A 23,853-nucleotide genomic window follows, 5' to 3' on the forward strand; every position below is an offset into this window, starting at 1 on the left:
ATACATCTGCAGTTCCTTAATACAAACAGAAACTTCCATAAGTTAGAAAACAAACAGAATGTTTCCTTTAGGTCCCTAAGCAGATCTTTGAAGACCGCTATTCAATAATAAATAGAAAAGTTTTTCCTACTATGTTCATTTTTGTTTTATTATCTGTGTATTATAAAGCAAAGGTATTGGTTAAATATTACTGAAGAGTTCGTCTCATTGATTTGAAAATTATAATTTAATCAGAGATATTTGACACTTTCTACTGTACTTTTACTTATATTATTAGTATAAAGTGCTTATTTAAAAATATTTTTCATTAAAGCAGACAAATTTTAATAATTAATACAAGCAAAAACATAAACACAACGATATGTTATTTTTGTTAACTTTAATGGTTTTTAGATTTTTTTTTTTTTATAAAAGCAATCGTATTCCAATAAAAAAAACCAAAACCTATCACAAAGAGATCAATCACAAATAGTATACACCAACAACAGCAAACAACACAAAACCTCCAATCAATTTGTAAATGGAAACTATGACTAGGCTGTAAAATCTATGTTAGGAAATAGGAATGCTAATGTTCTTTTTTTATGAAATACAAACCCCAGGGGAAAAATAGAACATATTAATATAGTTCTGTGACTTTTGAGTTTCATCACTAATACAAACCAAATCTAAAGTAGAGTGCAAGTAGTATTATTATAAAATACAAATAAGAAAATATAGATAATATCATGTGACAGAAAGCAGCTCGCACTAATATCGCTCGAGGTGTTCATTCCGGGTAAACGGTTTTCCACAATCAATACATTTGTACGGGTTTTACTGCATTACTTTAGAAGAACTAGAGTGCGATTTAGCAAAATGACGGATGATATAACTTTTAGTAGAGAACCTCTTTCGACACACGTTGAAGTCGAACGAACGAGATTTATTTCAGTCATTGACCTATTTGTTTCAATGGACTAGAGTACACTGCAGGAGTAGGTATATTAAATTAATTCATTTGACAACCTTTTTTTTTATGTAACATAAGTATTATGAATATAACATATGAGTGCTAGCTAAGTTGTATTTACATTCGCAAAAATCGAGCAACCGTCATAACACAGGTGGACGTATTCTTAACTACAACATTAATTTAGGTACTAAAGGGTGTACCTATTAATCGACCAACCGTGATATAGCGATGAGGTGTATGTCAATGCAATGTAAATATTGTATAGACACTCTGTTTAATATGGGCGCGTAGCTGGCCTGATTTGTATTGAAGTCTCTGTCGTCAGACGAATTAACAAGCCGACTGAGTAAACAAATCAACAGAACTTAAAACAAAATCGTGCACTTCATAGGTGTGCTTGTAACACATTACATTCGATGTACTGTGGTTCGAGGACAGTCATACTGGTTGTGGTTCAGAGCTTAAGTCATGATTAATATTTGGCGAATTCAGAAAATAGTATACACACTACATTTCAGTGTACCACTATGATCTGTGACTAATCAGATGTAAGTATAGAAAATGTACCTACTGCGAAGCTGAGTGGGAATTGTTATTACAATTATGTGCTTTTTATATTTTATTTTCTTATTTTTTTGTGTCTGGACCAACGGTATTTTCCAAACCGCTGAACTGATTTCTTAATGTAGCAACTCTAAGAAGCAGAAATCGTGTCTTAAAGGTACTCATTTGAGCTAAAAATTGAGAAAAACAACCTTAAACAAATTTTTCAACTTAAACGATAAGACATATTTTTTAACAATGATTTTCAAATTATAGTTGTCATCTTCAGCGCTAACGACATACAATCGTCAGATTGTTACCAAAATACGTATACGCAGAGAGTGTATTATTTGTATGGTTAAGAGTTTTAAATATGAATTTCTTTATTATATATAACCATAAGTTGCTAAATTTTTTCTAAATTAATTTGCTTTTATGTTTGGAATATTAAAAAAGAAATAGTTAAAAATAAAAAATGTTTAAGTACTGTTATGATATTTTGGTTTGTTTTGTTTTGTTTGTTTCAATATCTAACAAAACGAATTTTATTTGAAAGGAAGCGATCGAGTTTTCGTGAGTTCACGTGTCCGGTGTCACTTTACTTACCCTCAGTTTGAATTTCAGTTCTATACAGTAAAGCAGAAAAAACACGTGACCACTCACAGGGACTTAGTGGGATTATTTTTATTTTCAGTTATAAATTGATAGTGGAATCAAGAATGTCAAACCAGGCGTGGGTTTATTTAAGTACTACTCTGTAAGGATTTCTTAGCGATTCGGGGTAAAAAAAAAAATCAAACAGAGAGCATTGAATGGTTTTCCGATAAAATGGTAAGATTGTTATTATTATTTTTTTTAAAAATCTTTTCACCGATGACAGCCCGACGAAAAGTCAGGAAACAAAAATCACTAGAGTTTCCGCACATTAGAAGGGATCTCTTTTTAATTTTTTTAGCTTCACCCCGCACCGCATTTAGTGGATTTACTCGTTGAAAACTTGACGTTTACCTCATCCGTATTAATAGCGATTAGACAGCACGTGGGAATCAGTTTAATTTAAAAATAAAACGCGTTCGGTAATTCCACTTGGTCGAGTATAGTCTGTACAGTGTAGGCTGAGTGACACGTTCTTGAATTAATATAATATTATAGTTCAATGGGATCACGCCGAGAACTATTATTATAATAATAACAATATATTTCGCCTTGACGATTCCGTCGGGCCTTTATAATTGAAAAAAATCCTCCACACGACCTACTCTGTTGAGTATTATAATTGTGGCGTACAACATTTTTTAACCAAAAAAAAAAAACCGTTGGTTCGTATTTCATGTAGAAAAAAAAACATAAAACTCTGAGCACGTAAACAATATAAATTGGTCCAGGTATCGGGGAAACAAGGTTTTCCGCTTTGGACGTGCTTCGAATTATTGTAAAAATAATCCACTCGGTGTGACAAAAACAGACTTTTTCTCCTTTTTTTTCCCCTCCCTCCTAGATTCAGAGCAAAGTTCTACCATTTTGTATTACAGTCATCGTCAGCTTACGACTATTTGTCACTGAGCTACTTCACCGACTGTAGAGCGGCGACACGGGCAAAAGTTAAATGCAACGACCAGTTTCACATAGCAAACACAGTACCTAAATAATAATAATAGGTAATAATAATATGTATGATGATTGGAAAGAATTCAAAACATAACGTTTAGTCGACACGGCCTTTTCGAAAACTATACAGACATTTTACTACACTTCTAAGTTTACCTATTTTTATACTTTTATAGATTTGTCAAATACGGACAGCGTTCGTTAACATGGATAAGGCGCAATCGCGGGTGCGAAAGCAAAAGACGCATGAGATCGGAAGCGACTACTAAATGGAATAGCAGTATATTAGTCTAATAATAACCCCCACCCCCCAACCGCTCGTTTATGTCAAACAGAACACAGTATTTATATGTACGTACATGTAATTAAACGATGGCTAATGAGGGAAAGTCATGTAATTAACAGTTCCCTCGTATTGGTTTTGTATAAAAAAAATTGTAAAATTAATTCTGTACTAAAATTCGATTGAAGGTCATGATTTTATTTTTTTTATCAAACATTTTTTAGAAAACCTCTTCATTTGTTTCTATGTTGACAAAAACCATTTTAATATGACTTCTCAAAGGATTTTTCATAGATAATAAAAAAGCAAATTTTTGGCAACAGCTAAAATTTGCATAACACTAAAAAGATCTAACTGGAGTAGGAGGCGGAACAGAGATTTTTTCTTGACTCCTCTGCGAATTCTCCTTCATCTTGTAATTTTATTTTTGTGCATTCTATTTCCTTTTTGCCGCTTTTGCCGTCTTGCTTTAAATTCGGTTGAAGTATTTCATTTTTACTTTCAAATGTGCATCCGAGTAGTTAATGGGTTTAATTAAGAGTTTCATTATAAATTCAACACGTTTTAACGTTGCGCTTTTGGTTAACCAGGCATCTCCAGTTTATGGGTCAGTAATTTTTCCTTTACCCTCATACTACTCCTTGGCAGCTCAAATTAACTAATCGCTTTAATCTTTCTCGGCTGATAAAAAAACGTGGTTTACTTAAACAATGTTTGCGGAAAAATTATCAAAGTTCTTACGATTTCCATCTCGTAACACATTTAAATTTATAAATATTATACCAATATAGTAATGGTTTGGTAAAATAACATTATATTTTACGCATTAGTTAAGTTTTCATAATTTCGACTTCAAACGGCTTATTACCAAGTTAAACACTTGAAAAAAAAAACTATTTGATAAACGAAAATTTATCGAAATCCAGTATTTGGGTAAGAACAGTTAATAATTAGTTTTTTTTACTGTCCATTTTTACAATTATAAATGTTGTTAAGAGTATAGTAAAATAATTAAAATCAATAGGTATGCCTAACTAAGAAGATATATGGATATTTATAAATAGGTAGATAAATATTTTCGGTAATTATATATCTTTGTTGCAATAAAATTGTATAAATTAAAAATTACATTTTTTTATAATAAAAATAATAACCGTGTTACAATTAATGAATAATTTGGATTTTTTCATTACTATTTATTTTAGGTGAAACCTGAAATAAATAATTATATTAAAAAAAATAACCAAGGACTTACTATTGTCATGAATGCGATTATACTTTTTAATGGGAACTCCCTCCATCAGAATTGTCAAACAAAAAGTTTATCCTTGTAACGAGTAACATTGCCAGGACCACCCTAATGCGCTTGTTAGCTGAGTAATATATAAAATGAGGACAGAAGGGGTTTTTTTTCGCTTTGTTATAATTTTTATAATTTTGTTATTCTTTTGTTACCGTAACTAGTACTTATGGTGTAGCAATGCAACGAGTCGTAATTTTTCATACGGTATTTTCAATTTATTTTTGAAATAGATTTTTTTTTTTAAATAAATCATCGTCCATTAACAACTAAATAAGTATACTTTTGATTAATTAGGTACAAAAACAAGTAAGATTTTATTGATAAAAGCCTAATTGACCGATACTTTTTATACGGCATTGCAGCTTGTTTATTTATGCCTTCAAAAACTACTTCGGGATTTCTAAAAATACTAATAATTCATATTATCGTTTTCCATAAAATATATGTTGTAAGCCGAAAATTCTATTAAACAATTTTAATTTGCGTTTTAAATTATTTTTTTTAATTCTAAAGCGGGACGTTTTATTGTATTGCTGTTTCATATTTCATAATACCACACCAAACCAATGGCGTGTAAATGATTGCGCTTCAAAAGTTATGATACAAGTGGAGAATCGAGATAAATACGGCGGTGGACATGATGTAGTGCGATGAACAAACTCTCTATCTCGCCTTTTCCCGACATTAAAATAGTTATAATTTATTGAAAACGATATGTAATGGCCGTCAGATTAATAAATTCAATACTGTCTAGGGTAGCATACATTTTATATAGTGCAACTATCTCATAACACATTTTGATTTCATATTTTTTTCTTCTTTGTATGTTTATAAAGTTGGAAACTTAAATTTGAAGAAAAAATAATATTTCGAATCAAGATTTCAATATTATAAACAAATACAAGCAAGGTCATTATTTTAAAAATTATAGTTGTTTTTAAAAAAATGAAACTTATTGCATGTTTTAATAATACAAAAAAAATGTGCACGTGTTGTATAGCACAAAAAGTATTTACCTCATTTTAGTTTCAACTCGGCACTGAGGAGGTGTTGGTATTTGAATTACAGCTAAAAAGTCACCATTTATAATAGGTATACCTTTTTCCTTATGAGTAGTCTTTTCCTTTCTTTCGTGGCAAGATTTAGACTTAGAATTAGACAATTTGACTAGTGGTGAAGTGAAGTTGATCTGAAGTGAACGCTTATTTTTTATTGAAAAACCCCGTTTGTTTAGTACTGTTTTTTAATATTTAAAACTTATTTTTCTATAAGCATTAACTATGTATTAATATTATATCGGGAGAGTGATTTTTTATCAATTTTAAGCATGAAAACCAGTTAGTAAACCAGTGACTATCCAATTTCAGTAAACTCCGTTACCCATGATATCATGTTTTTTTTTCATTATTATTGTTAGTTTTATTTTGGAAATTTTAATTAACAATATAAAAAAACTTGAATTTAAAATTTTAAAAATGGCTGTATTAGTTTTTAAACAAAAGCGATAACCTGGCACTAATAAAGTTTTACCTATTTGGTTAAAATTGTTGGTGTGTATTTTACGTGACTATACATTTTTTAATGGTATAATTTCTTTGCTATTACAGAAACAAAAATTACGTGCATTGTTTGTAAGGGTTTGCATAACTATGGTCAAATTCCTGTTCGTAGTAGTTTTAGTGTATTCCATAATAATGTTATATTTAATATAGCACGAAATAATCTACAACGAATGCATACCGAACGAAACATACATTTACAGTTGCCCTTTTCCGTAAATTGTTCACAAACTGAGCAATGCACTGAATGTGCATTGATAGCATTTACAAATTGTTATACGAATTCAAAATGTATTAATTTAAACTAACTGAAAATAGGTATTTTTAATTACAGATCCAAAACTGAAACGACTTTATAAAAAGTTAGTATTCGAAACAAATTGTTTGATTATATATAGTAACCAATAATTCTAGTTTAAAAACTAAAAACTTATACATTTACTTTTGCAAAGAAAAAAAGAGAAGATTTGTTATTTGTTTTAATTCATATTATGCTTAATTTAGTTGATGACTGAGAATTTGTTACTGCGATGGTGTATATGTATCTTGTGTAATATATATTTTTTAACCTCTAAAGAAGTTTGTTTATTACAATTATACACACAAGAAGGCGAATAATTATCTATACATGTTTTGTCGAGTCAGAAGCTTACATTATGTTACATAAAATATATTTATAACATTACTAAGATGTATTCATATATTGCTTTAAAAATGTTTTTTTTTCAAATCAATTCGGATAAGTCAAATTTTGGCACATTTAGTTATTTTTTAAATGGATTCTAATTTGTAATAAAACTATAGAATTGTGATTCTGTAGGTTTGAGTATTTTTTTTAAATATGTTTCAAAAATAGATTTTTATTCTGTACTTTTTTTTTTGACAAATTCTGATTTTTTTATTTGAAGAATATTTACAATATATATTTGCTTCGAGCATAATAAGAAAATAGTAACAATATATATGAACAAAATAAAACAGTGATATGATATGAAGAGGGAGGCCATTCAGTGATAGAGCCCAACGTGAAAAATGGTCTCAGGTTTAAAGGAGAATTTTAGTTATTTTGCCAACACCTGAGACAAACTATGATTTTTGTTTTGTAAATAGTACATAATATTTAAAAAAAATTAAAAAAAATAATTGATGAGGTGCTATATATTGTGACTAGTTAATGATTCAGTGAAAAAAAACTTGTTTTCAAAAAATATATTCTGAATTTCGTTCCAAAATCGATTTATATAGTGTAATTATAATTTTTTTTTCTTACAACTTGTTTTTTCATCAGAAAATGATAACCTACTTTTTTGTTTGATAATCAGTAAATGTTTCAAATTAAACATGTTTTATGATAACATTTTTTGAAACCTGTATTGACGTTAACATAATTGTTGTTTTACTAATAGTATTATGATATTAAATATCATCACGTCATGCGAGCGTTATCCCGTAAATAATTTAAGAGCAAAAATAAATAATTGCCAACCATTCTATATACATATTTACGTGGTCAACATTTTGTAAACGGCGAGTACCACCCCTAAGCAGTTATAAATCTCCTGGCGGATACACGGTCTACTTAACACACTGCGTTCTTTAAACACACTAACGTTACTTGATTGTAAGGTATTTCATTGACTGACACGGGAAACAATATATCTCAACGTCTGACATACTATTTTCAAGTACTACCGTGGAGCCAATTTGTACTTTTACGGCTTTAGAGGTGGCGTCGACGATATTTTGATTAAAAACCGTTTACTTTTCTACAGAAAAAAAAGTTATACAAACAACATAACACCTAGAATGCATCACCAAAACCTCGTGTTTAACCTCTTTAAACCCCTTTTTGTGTGCCCTTCCTCCTTTCCCTGGCCGAGTACCTTTATGATCGTGGAAATGTAAACATATAAAAAAAAACATTCAACGGTTGAGTGTATATGGATATATATTGGACAACAATAGTGGTATTGTAATAATAACTTTCGCAAATTCAGCAATAGGATAAATCGTTATAATTCACGTTACATAAATAGTTTATGGAATATACGGTTGACAGGTTGAAAATAAGGGCGGGGGGAGGGTATCAATTTTAAAGGATTACGATTCACGAACATTGTTAATGAATAGTTCGGTTATTTAACCCAAAGTATACATGCAATAATATTACACATAATTAATTCATTGTCGATAAGTTTCTCCCAAATAACTATTGGCAAATTATAATATTATATGTAGATTAGTATAAAACCTTTTCAAATGGATTAAGAACAAATATATTAATGATATTTAACATGATAATATAATTTGTTAGTTTTATTGTAGTATTCATAAATTATAGTTAGCATAAAGCGTTTAGTGTTTCAAATGCGATTAGTTTGGTAATGTGTTTGTATCCCATTTAGCTCTTTTTTTTTTGTACGCACTGTATTTCTGGAACTACCAGACCGAATTTATAAAATCAGCACCTCTGTTGATCAGAAATCATATCTTTTCGGAGAGGTCGAAAATATTTTTCTTAGGATCTGTTATTTGATTTGTTCTCAACTTGTATTTCAACTTGTGAAATATATTTCCAATGCATTCCTCGGAGAGCGGTGGAGCACATTGTTTTCTAGATAGTATAACTTCGTTGTAAAACTGATAATCACTTTTTAATTAATAATTAATTAATTAAATTAATTTTTTATAAATTAAGTACAAAAAAAAAAATTGAAAAGAAAAATCTTAATTTCTAAACTTTGAATTTATTTATTTCTTCGTATGGCTGCCAGAGGGGTGATAGAACTTTAGCCGTCTAAAGACGTTGCCCGGGGTACACTACGTGGAAGCGTTATATCATTGCACCACCATACTTTTAATAGGTACTAATAACAAGATAAACCTGTTTAAAGCTTCGAAAATTAGTTTTTTAATAAACAATTTTTAGTTTAATACAAAAGTCACTTAACTACATTCGTTGGGTTAGACATTTTGTATATTTTGTAGAAAATTGTACATTAGATCGAATGGTAAAAGTTCCATTGCTTCAGATTTAAAAATAATCAAGGTGAAACAATCTGCTATCTCTTATCGAATAGTAGGTGTATAAATAAACTAAATAAAAAGGTGAAATATGTTTTATTTTTTTTTTTGAGCTTGTGCCCTATTGGGACTGTATATTGTTTTAATTAATGCGAGGTTAAAAAAAAATCCTTAATTTTGATTTCTTCTTAAATGGCGTTACGAATAATGTCATGTATTTGACCTAATATACGCCCCTACGTATAAGTACCTATTTTTATTTAGTTCCTACCAGTTAGTCAGCGTTCACGTATTAGGTATGCATTTGATATTTAACGTATTCTTGATTGACAGTTTTTAGATTAGATAAATATTCAGTGTGCACTTGAGCCGTATTTTTGTTGTTTAGTCTTGTTGAAAAATTGTTGTTCGCAAACTTATCTTTCTTAAACATTAATTATTAATAACAATTACTGTATCATATTAGTTCAACTGCGATTATAACTAAAATATACAACATTTTAAGTTTATCGTTTTTCACTATTATGTTACCGTGCAAATTGCAATAAAGTGAGTAATTCGATGAAATATCGAAAGCGTAAGTCGAAGGAACCGAGATGTGTGAACCTAGTCTGAGGTAGTAATTGTTGACCAAATTATTAGAGTTTATAATATATTAGAATATATAAATGTATTATTTATTAGAAATGAATATATTAAGGTAGCTGCAATCAAATGGTGCAAGTGCAACTAAAACATTTTTAATTGACATTGCATAATTGTTAGTTTAAAAAATGAAGCGGTTGCACTGGCTTCACTTCACCAAATAATATAAACTTGTACGTTTCCAAAAACACGGATAAACTTAGAACCTATGATGTAAACCGAAATTAATCGTTTCGACTTCCGAATGATTGTTCTTTTGCATCTATGAGAAATTAAGATAAATTAATGCAAATTGTTAATGAACTAGAAGACCAAACGGTCTCCATAATACAGTAAAACATTGTGTATGCGGTCATAGTGAATCTCTCACTGATTAGATTATTATGAAACTATACGACCACTTAGTAGTTAGTACTCGAGTAGTGTATACTATGACGTCCACTTTACCGACTGGGTTAATAAAAGCTATTATTTTTATCATAGTTTATCGGTAACAACGTTTGGTACGCATCAGAACCATATTAAACTTTCATGTTTTCATTTAATCACATTACTACGTCGACAAACGAGGTTCAGTGGTTTCCTATGAATGTATAAATGTGCTATATATAATTATAGTGTAATTATATTTTGCTAATAAATAAAAAAGTAGGTGCATATTTAACGAAAACAGTAATAATCATTATATTATGCCAAATTATACTGAAACTATTCAGGTTAGGTTTCTATAAAAATATATCGTTTCACTTATGAACCTCAATACAGACAAGTTCGTTCAACAGTTAAACTAAAAAATTGTGATTTTTTAATTTTATTTATCGTGGTTAGATCGAATAATAACAAAAATAGGTACCCCACACTCGAGAAGGAAATACATAAAAGCATATTATTGTTTCAATAGAAAACCGGATATTACAACATTTTCTCGCAGTTGTATTTGCCACGACAGTCTTTACCGGCCCGAGATTAAGTTATCGATTTCTCCAAACCTCTAATGAAATTCCCCTGAAGTACCTTACAGCTAAGTCTTGACTTGTGTTTATATAAGTGTATAATATAATATCTAACATAAAAGACGGCTAACGTGCAGAAATTCTTAGTTCGCGAAACCAATGAAAAGTTTATTTTTAGAATTCCTTTTATCTTTCTGATAAAAACATTTGAGATATTTCATTTGTGAACGTATATATATATATATAGATATATATATTATCGATTTTCAACTTGTATTGTGTGCACTTCATAAATTTTCATTTATAGTTACTATACAAACGGAGAGAATACCAACTATATATACATATTGGTAAATTGGTCACACAATAATATTGATATTCAGCGAACACCTTTTTGAAATATAGTCAATAATATGTTAAGGTACGAATTCAAAGATGATATTTATTTTACTTCGGGGAAAATAAAAATTACATTTTAAAATGGTTCTCTTATTTTATATTATAACAAATTTTCCAATTTGTACTTTGAACGTTATGCACATACCTTATAGATACGTATTTGCTGTTTCGATGTTACTATCAAAATACTGTAGGCATATTTTAAAAGCTATTAGAAATTAATAAAACATATTTAATGTATATCGTTCCTACAGAGGACAACCGTAAAATCATTATATAACTATTTTTAATTGTATACATTAATGGTACAAGTATTTGTATATGATTAAAATAGTAAAAATTAACCGCTAAATACAAAAAGGGCACATGTCCAGAGTTTACAATTTTTCTGTAAAAACTTAATAAATAATTTCATTTTACTAAATAATAAAGCATTAAACAATATATAATCATATTTAAAGAATTATTATATAAAACTCTGGGCACCTTAAGGGTTTTAAGGTCATGGAGTATGGGCATAAGCCGTTTATGAATCAAATTACTATACATTTTCTTTAAATAACTGTAGAAACATCTATATAATGTATAATGCTATATCATTTAATAACATTTATAACTATATTTTTTTCGGAAATATTGAGATTTTTGTCTTGAAAATTTAAAATCTGGACATGTGCCCTTTCTGTACTTAGCAATTAAAATAAAACAAGAAAATGCGATTTTTATTAAGTTTATTTTTTACAAACAAAATGAAAAATAACTTTTTTTCCTATTAGTTTTGTATTGTTTCGTTATAAAATGAATAAAAAAATCTACAAAAAATAATTGACAATAAACTTGTTTCAAATAAATTATCACCCTTTGAGATTTTTATTTAAAAAATACAAATTTTGTTTAAATACCTCATGATTTTTACCATAATTTTATAATAAATTACTTTTGTAGATAATAGTTTCAACTTTCGTTTATTGCACATACGACTATTGCCATAGTTTTATTTCCAAAAACAAAATCTTGTGCTGTGTAAAACATTGCGTTGGCGCTATCTCGTGTTGAATAATGTGGATACAAATAGTACTGTTCTCCAATGACAGATGGCGATGGTATGTTGCAATTATTTTTCTCTGGAAAACCAGAATGTTTCTTAAGCTTATAAAATTGTTAGTATCAAATAAGCGACCCCAAGAACACGAGTATTTACAATTAATTAACAATAAAAACAGAGCCTCAAATGATAGATAAATATTTGGGTCTTCTGGAATGTCAGTTTTTATTGTATAAAGTTGAAATAATTAAATATTTATTAATATTATCATTTTAAGTTATAATGTGCATTTTGACGATAGTACTTGTTAATTTTGTTTTGCTATTAGGACAAATAAGACAATTAGAAATTAGTATATCTTCACAGCTATTTTATTTTACAATACAAAAGAATTAGGAACACACATATTTGAAATAATTATAGTTATTTATATTACATAGGTACATATTATTATCTTAAAACTTAAGACTTAAGATAACTGAAGTCATAAACAACATTAATATATGCTTATTACATCATACAAACAGTAACATATTATTATACCTACATTATATAATTTCCAACATGAAAATTACACTACGTGTATGTATATTAATACTTAAATGTATATTCTATGTTTAATGTTTAAGTATGTTCCATAGTAAATCTAACATCTAAACATACTAAGTGCGTGATCGATAGACTGGAAGGACTCAATAATATATATTTAATTTTATTTGTAGCTTTATTTCGTGAGCTCAAAACGACATTCCGATGTTAAATACATAATTAATAATATTTATTATCCGACAAATAAATGTTTTGTTGCGGTTTAGTGGCAAACATGACTTATACACTTATAATTATAATGTTAAATTTATAATAGTTAGAAATCTTATTGAAACAAAACTAAATGTTATTAATAGTTGATTTTCTTACAAAATATAATATTTTTACTATTATAACAGATATATTATATTATTTATTGAATTATTACTAAATTATTTTTTATAATATGTATAGGCTGTTATGTTATTATAAATATAAAATGTATATTTAATCCTACAAAAGTGAAAACTCTAATGGAAGATTAAAACTAATTAAATTATATTGTAAACAAACGGTATGTATGATAAACAATAGAAGCATATTTTGTGTTAAATTAGGCACCAAATCCAATTTGTTTGCTATATTTTAAATTTCCAATTATTTTCCATAAGTATAATTTATAAATAATGTATATCTATGTATAGTTTTATTTGAACATAAGCTAGGTGTTAGGGATATAAGGGAAATATTATATTAAAGCAAACCTAGGCATTAATAATTTAAATAAAATTTCAAATAATTATTAAAAATAAAAACGTATTTAAATAATAAATATATTATTTTTATTAAAAAAAAAAATCAAATATAAATTAGATTTAAACAAATAACAAATAAAAAATTATATTTAATACATTTTAAATTTTAGCTCCAAATAATTTTGTATTCAAATACAAATAGAAATTATATTTCAATCGAATTTAAATAATAAAAGTTAAAAAAAAAAATTATTATGTTGACATAGACCCTAAAACGGTTACCAGGCTGGTGTCCTACACAATATAAGACACCCTGGGCGTAAATGGGTTAAAACAAACTGTTATTGAAAACAGTTAAACATAATATTATTTGAAGCTGCCTAAAAATTATAATATATTAAAAATAAAAAATATATTTGATGCGCTAAATAAAAATGTATTTCTGATAACTCGGTATTTTCATAATATTATTTTATTAAATTTGTAATTTTAATAACAAATGCCTAGGTTTCTTTGGAAAATTTAACATATTTTTTTTATTTTACCTATTTCGTCTAACATAATTTTCTGAAAGTACAATAAAACTTAACGTTTAGGAAAACAAGGTTATTTATACAAGCTGTCGCCGCTAAAATTAAATTGTTTAGAATATTTACGCTCTGAAAACATATTTTTTATATTTTTGTTCTTATTACTATCGTTTTTCATTAACATTGCGTTATTAATGACGATCAAACCGTGACATCATGCTTCAAATACATTTACCTAAGTATGTAGGTTACAAAAAAAAGAACGATTACTTGTAAGACTTTTTGAAAAACAAAACAAAAAAATTTAAATAATAGCAGACATTAATACTTTATGTTCTTAATCACACCTTTCAGAAAATATACAGTATCTACGCCATAAAATAATGTTGTCATTAAAAGGGGTTTTTATATTATCGTAACTCGCAATCTCTACAATGTAATAGGTATTTTATGTATACAGCTAACTTATAAGTAAAATTTCTACATTACATATACAACACATACACACAAAACGTAAAGTTAATTTATTATACAAATAATCAATCTCTCTGTCCTGACATTTTTACTCACTCTATAATATTATTAACTAAACAGTAACGAAGCTTAAAGGGTTTTTATGAAGAAGACTAATGTATAAACATGTCTTCCAACATAATTTGTATTTTGTTTTAAAAATACAGAGGAAACAGAATATTAGACAACTTAAAAAAAAAAAAATTCTCGTGTTCCGAAGGCCTTTGTTAAACCAAAGTTAATAAATTAAAACAAATAGATAATTATAATGAATAATCTGGACGTTAATGACTTTATAATGTTTTATAATTCATTAGTTATAGGACTTGTTTTCATTGTAGTTTATATAATATTTCAATTTGAACAACTGAAAATAATAACATCCAATTTTAGACGTAAAATGGAGGAAATTGTTTCTTTCTGTATAATACACACACCAATACGAACTTATACTTTAATTAAAAAAGTTACACATGAAATAACCAAGTAGGTAAGTATAAAAAAAAATGTCATCATTTTTTCGCCCAACCCTCAATTTTGACATTTAATACATAAAAATTATTTTCTCGCTAGTTATTTTTCATATAATTTTTTTATTCTTACTCTAGTACTCTATTTTCACACGATTTTCCTCTAATTTTAATTATTTAAAGTTACTTTCTCTCGAAACGCCGGTTTAATGAAAAATATCTCAACCCTTTATTACTTCAACACCAGAAACGGTTCATGAATTTCGTTGACTATAATTACCACCGCTGTGATTTGGCTTTGTAATCACAATACACCGAACAATAGCAATGTCATCAATAACGGGACAGTTGTACAAAGTTCAATCTAACCGCCAACCGTCAAGTTCAGCGTATAACATTGGTGCGAAACGCGATTTCGAGACATTATTCAAAGTTCCAAGTTCAGACGGGTCTGTGTCCGCCGCCGAGATTGTGGTTTAAGCGAAACGCGTTATTATAATACACTTATGCCAATTCTGGAAACCTATCTTCTGGAATTTAACTCGCAGAGAACATAGTTTATGATATGTAAGGGTTACCGCATGCACAGTGCAGACAGCAAATAATACAATGACAATGATATTATTATTATTGAAACGCCAATATTGTTTTTCAGAACTTCAAAATCTTTGGAGGTTCCTCAACGGAAAACGAGTCCGGGTAACTCGACGAAGCCGAAGACGGTGTTTTTTTCAACGTTGCCGTGTTGTTGACCGGTGGAGAAGTCAAAGGTGTGGTCTGAAGTGACAACGACAAAGGTACGTTAGCGGCTCCAGCCGCGGCCCCCGACGGAGTACTTATCAACGCAGAATGTCTGTTATCAGTCACCGACCTGTAGCGATGCGGTCTGGTCTTGTGACACCGACACTTCAAAAGCCTGTAATGCATGTAATCAAAAACTCATTATTTATCCACGTTTGTTTGTACACGGTTTTCATTAACAATTATTGTTCTGATAGCATAATAAAAATATTGTTCAAAGGGTTTTTATAAAATTACCCCTTTAAAATCGATAATATCGTAAGTGTCATGCTGTTTTACAATTAGAAATACATCACGCTATAATTTGTACACAATGGGAAAAACCAGAAAATATTCCTTTTTTTTTTTTTACACTTATTAAAACTCTGGTCATAATTTTTGAAGTTATCCTTTATAACTTCTTTACATAAAAAAAGGTGAACAGGAGCAAATATGTAACTACATGCCTACATCGAAAATAACACATTACTTGACATTACAATAACACAAAATAATACATTACTTGTATGAATGTGTCTTATAATTTTCACGGTGGTGATAAGAAGCAGCTGATTATGGATGCTGATAAGAGATCAGTGACAAATGGTAGGAAGTTAAATTGAACACGAACATCATGAACATATATTTAAAGTGATAAGTCGCGGCTTATCTCTGTTATATTACATTTTTTCCCATAAGACATTTTCATGATCGAATGGTTTTCTTTAAGAGAAATTTTTATTTTAATTATTAATTTTTAAAAAAAGCAATTGTCAACTTTTTTTTCTCTCTGATGGGTAACATGGTTTCCAAGATCACAAAGAGATCATAGTTTTCAAACTGTTTTTTACCAAACATTCGACCATATTATTATTATGATAGCAACAAAATATTAAAGGGGTAATTTTATAAAAACTTTTTGGCGTTATAAGTACTTGTGGTAAACGATTTTTAAAATAATCAGATCCGCGGTTAGAACGGTATCGTAGGGCAATGAAATAAGTGATAACATATCGCTGTAGAGCCAATACCATCACAGCTCCGCATCAAAGATAAACAAAGTTCAAAAGAGTATATTTTAATTTTAAAGTTAACTAATAACGAAGAGTTACGTGAAGTTACTAAATTTATTTACTTTGTCAATAGTTGCCGGTTTGATTTAAATTTAGTTTAACGTATCAAACGAGAGTTAGGATCCGAAAAACTTGTTTTGGATTCGCTTACAGTTCTTTTATTGCAATAAAAATATATTCGTTTTGGGATTATGCTATCCCTTTCAAGTTTCAAGTAATTTGCGGAAAAACTTTTGTGAAATGTAAATTTTCTTTTTGTCAATTGAATTTCTCAACGTTAATCAAATATAAGGTTTTATAACACGTTAATTTATATTCGTAACTGTTGTTTTAAATAAAAAGAAGATAACAAAAAAACCGTTTACTACAGAAAGAAGATCTGAGTCATTTCCGTAGTAAACCGTAATTTCGTACACCGCTTTTAGATGTTCAACCCATTTAATTTAGGTATGTCTTGTTTGCAATAATAAATGACAATAAAAACGAACTTGTCATTTTTTTACAATTAGCAGTTCGTTTAACATGTAATCAGCGGCAAACAATTTAAATCATTGTAATGATTGAGTTAATTTGTCATATTTTATTGAGACTTTCTTTTTATGAAATTTGTTTTCTTTAAAAAAACGAGTATTATTTTTAATAACATTTGATTTCTTTTCATATTTATAGCATATGTATTAACTGTTAATTAAACGTTGGGTGCTTTTTTTTTATATTGATTTACCTGATAAATGCCGCCCTGAATGTCTTGTTGAAAATCGTATAAATGATCGGATTGATCGTTGAAGACACGTATCCCAACCACAGGCAAACTTCGGTAACGTGATCCGGTACAGGGCAATCGGATTTTGGACACACAGCGAAAACAATGTTCAACAAAAAGAACGGTGACCAACACAAGACAAACGTGAAGAACACGACTCCCAATACTTTGCTCGCTTTTTGTTCGGTTCTCACAGCGTTGGCGGCTGCTAAGCTTTGGCGCTTTTGTCGGTTAGCGAGGAATCTGTAAACAGTAGGACGGGTTTATATTATTTTTCATAATTGTAAAAAAAAAAAAAAAAATGATTAACTTGTACTAAAATGTACCCTTCGGCCCTTTAACACCCTATTAATTGTAAAAACGGATTTCCTTCTACACACATTTCCTGTTCCACGGAACAACAGTACTATCGAGTTGTAAGTTGTAATACAATTGGGGTATAAGGTTTATTTAACCACAAGTGATGCTTAAGTTTTTTTACTTAGTATAATTTTTTGTTTTTGTCGATTGTATTTTTTTTTCGAGCATCATAATATGCCGGTTGTTGATCTAATATCCGTGTCATTTTTAAGTTTTCCAGACAGCAAAAAAAAATAATGTTCATGTGTATATTAATATTTTGCTATGTTTAAGGAAAAAAGAAAGGTAGGTATTTTTGAAATATCCATCACAAAGAACTGTCAAGCCAACCTTAAAGCAATCAGAGCGATCAAAGGTCTCAAAGTTTTACTAAACATTTATAAAATGTTTTATATTTTGTAGATACACACTAGATCTGCTATGAGTCTTATTTTGAAATCCCAAATCTATCCAAAAACTACCCTCAGTAAAGTAAAATTAATATAGTTATATAAATAATAGAAAATAATAGAAATTAGTAATATTATTATTTATAACCTTTTCTAAAAAAAGGTTTAATTTTTCATTTTGTGTTTTCCATCAGGGTAACCAACATAATAATAAAGGATAAAACGTTTTGCACCGGGGCACATAATTTACAAATTAATGTAAATATCAAAGGAACTTTTTTTGAAATAAAAATATAAGACTCTATTATTACGATGAAAAAAATCCAAATTAATTCTAAGAATTATTACAAATTTAAATGGCTAAGTGGAAATAAATAACTCTACAAGAACCGATGCGATGCTATTGTATAAAGATATTAATAATGAATAATAATTGTATTATTATATATTCAACGTTTCACGGTGGTCTTATAGATTTTTTGAAACTAAAATAAAAATAATACATTGTGTTTTATTGTTCGTAAATTGTATTAAAAAAAAAACAAAGAGCAACCAATAATTCTACTAACAATACCTTATATATAGTAATCAAATGAGAAACTACAGGGTCAAATAATAATTTTTATATTTTATCATTCATAAAAAACCCACACCAATACCAACGGAACGGAGAAAATGTATTATAACCAAAATCGAAAATGTATTTATTATCTTTTACGAGACGTGAGCCAAGAGATTTATGTTTTTTTATTATTATTTACATACAAAAATAATAATATATAAAAATTGTGTATAATGAGATTTGTGGCTTCTATTTAAAAGAAAATAACTATCTACTACGAATTTTCCAATTTCGATTGTACAATCAATTTGTTTTACTATGCAGCTGGTTCACGTCAGCACAGCAAAGTGAAGAAGAGATGAGAATTGTGGAATTATCCATAGTTTTGAAAATTTGCGGTTGAGATACCGTAAGTGAATATTATTTAATGAACTCTACATAAATATTGAAAAAAACCTGAGTATTAAATATCCACTAAAACATTGGGTCTAATTTTCAGCAGGCCTGTGAACACTATTATACAAATACTGTTGAAAAAAAACTCAAATCAATGTCTGTATTTATTGGAGTGTAGTCAAATGTGAATAATAAGGGTTTGCGACGGATACACTGTTGAACTAACCCTGTTAACCCCAATGAAATCCCCAGAGGCCTAATCAGATTAAATGACGCACACATGTTACGCGGCAAAGATCCATAATCTACAGGGATATTCAAATTTCTTGTTACAATAGTTTTTTCTATAAAATAAATGTTTTAGCTAGGCAACTATATTCTATTAAATCCTTATTATATTAACGATCAAACATTACATTTAATATTAAAGTTAAATTTTTTATTTTTAAGTGGTAATAAAAAGGGGTTTCTTTTACATCTATAAAAAGCCAAATAATGTAATATAAATAATGAATGTTCGATAATCACTTTTGGATAAATACTTCACTAGTTATTAGCATTTTAAGGTTTGGACTGGGGTTGAGGTAGTCTGTAACTTTATTTATATTTTCAGCCCTTGTTTCTTCTTCGCTCAACGTTAAACGCTGAGAATACAAAAAGTTTTTATTCAAAATTTACCAGTCATTATTTCCATTCAATCGTTATGTTGCTGTTTGACTATAATAATTAACCCTTAGGATTATATTTTGTTTTAGTAAATATAAAATATAATTTTTATCATTAGGCAAATATAATAAAGATTGAATTAGCTGTATGCCGCGTGGTCTAGCAACCCAAAATATGGGCAGCTTGCTTTATTATAAGTTATTAATTATTTCATTGAAAAAATCACGGTAACCCCACATTTGTACAACACTGTATTTTCGAGGGTTTCTTCGAATGCGCTAACGATACTTGCAGTCCTTACACAGTGTAGTCAGGATGTTGTTGTTTGAGTTAATAAAGAACGAACGGGTGAAACGACGGTGGCGGCTCGTCTGTTCAATAGCCTACATTCGTCATTGGGATGATGTTATTCGTTCGGCGAATATAGCTGTATCCTTGAGTAGATTGATCCGGTATATAGACTTGACAATGGACTCGAAATCACTTTTCTCCATTCTCGGCGAAAAGCACACACACACACATAAAGCCATAAACCACGCCGTACGGTTTTATGCGGTCGGATCACACGAGAAGTTATCCGTTTTATATCCTTCGGCAAAACATAATATAGGGTGCTTTGCAACATCCGAGTTGCCAGATGCTGTCGTTAAGATGATGCAAAACTACTATGAATGCCACTGATACGACTGCACGCGACAGTTGCAGCTAACAACGTTGTTTACAGTCGAACCGTACAAACGTTGGAGGTGACGTTACTTATATAGTTTAAGAAAAAAAGCCCACGCCGTGGGTTCGGGGCACAGTGTTAACAGGTTTTCATTACAGCTGAAAAGGATTAAATAATTTTCAAACAAACGCCTTGATGCGAATCTGTGCACGATAAAAATGATACGAGTCATTTTATTGTCAATAAAAGTGTTTGTAATCGTGTTATTTGGTTTTTTTTAAGTTTTCTCTCTCATAAAAAAGCTGTAATGGTTATGGATATTTAATTTTTATTTAATTTATTTTTTTTAATTGAGAACATTTAGATAATACGATTGAGAAATTCAGAATACAAGTAATAATTAACACTTAACATCACGGACAAACCACAATAGGTGGTATACAATGTATACCGAACACGGGTGCGAAGAAGTCACCTCCAATTAGGTTAACAAATAGCCACAGCCAAGGTCTGTATGGTTATTTTAAACCAACTAGTTATTTTTCAGATAATCAAATCATTGATTCCAAAATAAAGTATAACATCACAATGGTTTTACTGACAAGGAGAAAAAGCAGGGTAAGCGGAACCGTGTTTTAAAGGTACCTTTACTTTATTTCCAGTTGGTAATCAGTGCACAAACGCTTTATAATGTCTGTAAACTTTAGGAATCTCTAATTATCTTATCAATATTTAGGATTTTCCGGTAATTCGGTGTACAACATTTTCAACAGTGATTTGAAGAAGAATGTTTTACCACAAGCGGAATTTTCCACTACACTAGCGGTTTTGATCATTTTCTAACCTTATGTACCTCAAATTCAATGTCGACGGGTTCATGTTCAACGGAAGTCTGAGCGTTTTCAACCGGAAGTTTCTTGAATCGTTGCTGGAAGCGGACACTGTATCCGCCGTCTGAATGTCTTGATCACAGTGTTTGTTCTTTTTTCCCGTGTGTTCATTTCTGAAACAACAAAAAATAACGTTACATGTACTTAATAAAACCCCTTAAGAAGTACACGCTTTTATGTGTTTTTGGATTTTTAAACCTAATAAAAAGATGACAACTATAAATCGTTATAATAAAATAGGAATATATAAATAAAGTCAAGAACAGTAGAAAAGAGAGACTCGTAAAATATTTAACACATCCGTCAATACGGATTTATCACCTAATAACTCTGTTCGTCATAGATAATGTCCAGATGCTCGCAGATAATAGATTTTGAAAAACGTTGATTGAATAGGGAAATCTGCTCATTAATGTTAAAAAGTTATAGCAAACCTAACCTTCTCTGGGTAATTATTTCACTTTAATTAATAAATTCGAATTATTACAAAACTTTTATCATTGAATCTTCTCTATCTTCGCCTAATATCCCAAATAAGTTCTAATTTTACTTGCATACATTTTCTTTGAATTACTCTTATGCAATGTTCAACACATACATAAATCATAAGTGAGCCTTATTTCAGTTTCATCCAATTTTCCTTGTACTTTAAACAACACCATTCCGTCACACTTTACAATACTTCTATAATTTAATTTTTTGATTATTTTTCGTTATCGAAAACAAATTTCAGTATCGATAGCTTTTTGCGTTTTTGAAATGTTACAAGTCGTTTTAAAACAATGTATTTTAGTTTTACTTAATCACCATGACAAAAATTAAATCATAATGACATAAAATTGTAACCGAACACTTAGACTTGATTCATAAAAAAGGAACCAATTAAAAATTTGTTCGGGTTATCGTTTTTAAATTGTATGGCAAGAATTTTGTTTTTAGGAAACAACATATTTTTAATTTGATTACAACTATTATTATGGCCAATATCCGTCTACTTTCCAACAAGTAGGTCATACAATTTTTGATTATTGCAAAAAATGTATATTTATGTAAATATTTTGCCCAGATAATTTTAAGGATTTTTATTTCAATATTTTATGAATTAGCACAGAAGTTTTACATAACGAGTAAACAAAAAAAATCAGTATTTTTTAATTTAAAACATATTAGCATTAAGGAAACTCTGTTGATTTAAACAAAAAACATTCGTTTTTAATAGATTTTTTTAAAACATAACAACTTTTGTTTATCAATTGGTTTAACCAAAAATAACATGTACATTTCAACTTGTAAATTTATGTGATGAGTAAATATTTACATGGTCGATGAATTTTATTAAGTATCCAGTAGTAATTTTTAAGAGTTGAATATATTTCGTTAAATATTATTTATGACAAGTTTATTTTAGCTCGAACAAAAATGATAAACATAGTTAAAATCTCATAGTTAAAACATTTTAAAAGTACTAACGGCTTTAGAGTTTTAAAAGATTTTTTAAATGTTATTCTTAGTCGATTTATATCTATAATAAATTGTATTACTTGAATTTGTGCAATAACCGTTTTTGTAACTATCCTATTTAAATTTAACTGATAACGCGTTCAAAAGTACAACTTGTTTTGTTATATTATCTGATTTTTTAAGAAAACAATTTTTATATTTTATAATAATTTTGCTAAAATCTTAAATATATTTTGATGAAAAAACATAAAATTATGCCAAGTAATTATTTACATCTCTGGAAACTCCACACTAGAATTTAGCTCAAGATTTAAAAAATATAATAACAAGTTTTTTTAAAATTTTTTGTTTTGTAAAATAAATGCATATTTACTTTAATTGATTTTCTTAATCTCACTTAGCCCTAAATTTGTATGTTTAAACCTTGCGACATTGTCCCTCTATAGCTAATGATATTACAATAATTGTACACAACATTCTGCTAATATATTGGCTAAAATAAAGACATATTGACCTATTTAAAAATGTTTATTCTAATGTACGGTGCAAATTTGTAAAAATGTATAGTTTACAGTTTTCTGTGAAGAAATATTTTCACCCTGTTTCTAATCGTTTTTCATAAAAGGCATCAGCCGAAACTAGTTGTCAATCATTTTTAGGTCGGTCCTATGATTATAGATCGTGTTTGATGTTTAATGGTAGTCAGTAATTACACAATTTTCGCTAACCCTAG

General features: G+C 28.8%; 1 protein-coding gene across 2 annotated transcripts in view; it reads right to left on the minus strand.

The window, feature by feature from the left end:
• Nucleotides 1-13,775: 13,775 nt before the first annotated feature.
• Nucleotides 13,776-23,853, minus strand: part of LOC126840302 (5-hydroxytryptamine receptor 2C) — a 65,320-nt gene continuing 55,242 nt past the window's right edge. The window contains exons 6-8 of one of the 2 annotated variants that reach the window (XM_050575950.1): nucleotides 21,623-21,772; nucleotides 17,691-17,972; nucleotides 13,776-16,029 (exon numbers count right to left, since the gene is read on the minus strand). In XM_050575950.1, the coding sequence (XP_050431907.1) occupies nucleotides 15,765-16,029; nucleotides 17,691-17,972; nucleotides 21,623-21,772 (697 nt within the window). In that variant the 3' untranslated portion in view covers nucleotides 13,776-15,764. Of the gene's footprint in view, nucleotides 16,030-17,690; nucleotides 17,973-21,613; nucleotides 21,773-23,853 lie in introns of both variants that reach the window. The other variant, XM_050575948.1, reaches the window with a different exon arrangement.

The sequence above is a fragment of the Adelges cooleyi genome, unplaced genomic scaffold (genome assembly GCF_023614345.1).
Source record: "Adelges cooleyi isolate 19-005CV unplaced genomic scaffold, UGA_ACOO_1.1 ACOO_flye_CR_arks_rails_tigmint_CR_PRNA_376, whole genome shotgun sequence".
In the NCBI taxonomy this organism is placed as follows: domain Eukaryota; kingdom Metazoa; phylum Arthropoda; class Insecta; order Hemiptera; family Adelgidae; genus Adelges; species Adelges cooleyi.